General features: G+C 42.9%; 1 protein-coding gene across 1 annotated transcript; it reads left to right on the forward strand.

Moving 5' to 3' along the window:
* The first annotated feature begins 1,255 nt into the window (after positions 1-1,255).
* Positions 1,256-2,395, forward strand: LOC143978100 (carbohydrate sulfotransferase 6-like). Its single transcript, XM_077478866.1, has one exon. It carries the CDS (start codon positions 1,256-1,258, stop codon positions 2,393-2,395), a length of 1,140 nt encoding a protein of 379 aa, XP_077334992.1.
* The last annotated feature ends 237 nt before the right edge of the window (positions 2,396-2,632 follow it).

The following is a 2,632-nucleotide window of genomic DNA, read 5'->3' on the forward strand; positions in this document are numbered from 1 at the left end:
GCTTCAGGGAAATGATGGGCAAACTATGCATGTGCCTGACAATCTCTGAAACATTGTGCATGTGCAGTGGTACGCCATCAGGGGGAAGGGTGCAAGAACCCATCTGGCATCCTTATGACATTAGTATAGAAGCTGGAGGCCCAGGACCTGGGATTCGGTGGTGGAGCAGCAAGTTTCACCAGACCGCACTGGATTTGCTGAACACGTGAGTATGATTTTTGAGGATAACCAATGGTACAGGTAGAAGAAGGGAAATAAAACCTAAAGAGGAATAAAGTTCCTTTTTAATGAACACAATGGGGTGGATTAACTAAAACTGGAGAGTGCAAAATCTGGTGCAGCTTTGCATAGAAACCAATCAGCTTCCAGATTTTATTGCCAAAGTATAAAGTGGTTCTAAAGGCTCAAGGTTTTTGGAAGTAAACCCTCCTGTCGTTTTCATTCAAGGAAACTGCCTCTTGGCCTCTGTTTGATCTTTAACTGCCATGGTGCTGCACATGCGGTTAGTTTAGAGACCAACCATTGGATGGTTTGACAGTTTGGTTGACCTTCTGTGTGCATCTCCCAACTCAGCCCCCCCCCCCCCCATACATACCCGAGCCCCATCTTGATCTAGTGATGTGCAAAAGACCATTGTCTCTCCTGGGTCTTTCTCTCCTCATTGGCTCACACAGCAGCGAGAGCAATTGGCTCCTGCTGCTGTCAATCACAGCCAGTAGTCTGTAGAGAGAGTGGGTGCAGGGCCGAACTGTGATCTGTGTGAGAATTAACACACAGAGTGTGGCCCAGGAGCGAGAACCAAAACCACTGCACAGAGCAGGTAAGTATAACGTTTTTGTTATTTAACCACTTCAGCCCCGGACCATTTGGCTGGCCAAAGATCAGAGCACTTTTTTGCAATTCGGCACTGCGTTGCTTTAACTGACAATTGCGTGGTCGTGCGACGTTGCACCCAAACAAAATTAACGTCCTTTTTTTTTCACACAATTAGAGCTTTCTTTGGGCTTTGGGCATGTGGGCTTGACATATTCTGTAAATGGTTTCCTTTCAACTTCATTGAAAACTAAAAAAAAAATAAAAAAAAAAATTTGGGCAGGACATACAGTATTCTATAATTGGTCATGGTTATTCATCTGCTGTAATTTCCGTTTACTAATCTTTACCATTTTCGACTTTTTTACAGCTCTGGTTTCTCACCTCTCATTGGATTTTAGACTTCCTGGCCTTCCCAGGTCACGTTCCTGCTTGGTTTCTGATGATGTCATCACCTCCTAAATATTTCTTCTTTTTCTGTGTATCTCTATTCTTATTTTCTCTATCCATATTTCTTCATTACAAAACTTCCTTCTCTACACACTCACCACACTCTGCCCCCCCAAAAAAATCGGTCCATCTCCTTGTCTTGTCATCCTGGAGATCGGGTTCTTCATTCCTTGGGCAGATCTTCAACCATCACAATAACGTCTTTTACATCTTTGAGCCTGGACATCCCCTCTGGTTCAATTTTTGGAATGAAGGTTCCGAGTTTCTGCATTTTCCCTTAAGAGATCTTCTACGATCACTTTTCACCTGCGATGTGTCCCCTCTTCATCAGTATCTTCCTGGAGGTGGAAAACGTGTTTCTGAATTATCCTTCTATGCAGAAACTCGAGCACTCTGCACCCCACCAACTTGTTCAGCTTTTAAGCTTACCGATGGCTATGACCGTTTGAAGTGTATGCATTTTTGCATGAACACTTCGCTGGATCAAATGGGAGAAACATGCAAGACATACAGCCACGTGGTGATGAAGACAGTCCGTATTCTTGACCTGTCTATTCTGCTTCCCCTTTTCGAAGACCCCGCTCTTGATCTTCGTATTCTGCACCTTGTAAGGGACCCTCGAGCTATTGCTTTTTCAAGGCAATACTTTGACCTCAGCATGGATGATAAGATTTTACTTAAGAATGAAGGAAATAAAATTATTACAACAAGCAGGGTTATGAAGAAGATTTGCAAGGCTCAGGTTGACATCAACAGAGTGGCTAAAGTAGCTGAGGTGCTGCAAGGGCGATACATGGCAATTCGACACGAGGACCTTTCTAATGAACCTCTTAAGAACATAAAAAAAATGTACAATTTTGCTGGCCTCCATCTATCCAAGGACCTGGAACAGTGGGTTTACAATGTCACCCATAAGGAGGTGGCAGATCAAAATGGGATCATGACTTTCTCAAGAGACTCTTCAAAGGTGCCCTATAAATGGAGAACTGCTATGGACTTTCATCTTGTAGAAGAGATTCAACAGAACTGCAAGGAGGCAATGGATCTGTTTGGTTACAAACCAGCTAAATCCCAAATAGAACAAAAAAACTTGACTTTGGATTTAGTAAATAAGGAATGGTCATTGGAATGAACTAAACAAAAGGTGTTATTTCCGAAAGGCAAATCCACTTTGCACTGAAAGTTCACTTGGAAGGGCAGTCACTCTAAATCTAAGGGGTAGATCTGAAATGAGGGGAAACTCTGCTGATTTTATCATCTAATCACGTGTAAGCTAAAATTCTGTTATTTATTTTCCTTGCATGTCCCCCTCGGATCTACAGCGAATGCACTTCCATGTGCACTTGCAGTGCAAAGTGGATTTTCCTTT

Source organism: Lithobates pipiens, unplaced genomic scaffold (genome assembly GCF_037356315.1).
Source record: "Lithobates pipiens isolate NorthernLeopardFrog02 unplaced genomic scaffold, aLitPip1_a1.2 Scaffold_1, whole genome shotgun sequence".
Classification (NCBI taxonomy): Eukaryota; Metazoa; Chordata; class Amphibia; order Anura; family Ranidae; genus Lithobates; species Lithobates pipiens.

What these genes read in the sequence shown, in the direction of transcription:
- LOC143978100 (XM_077478866.1), top strand. Translation starts at nt 1,256, where the DNA reads ATGATGTCATCACCTCCTAAATATTTCTTCTTTTTCTGTGTATCTCTA.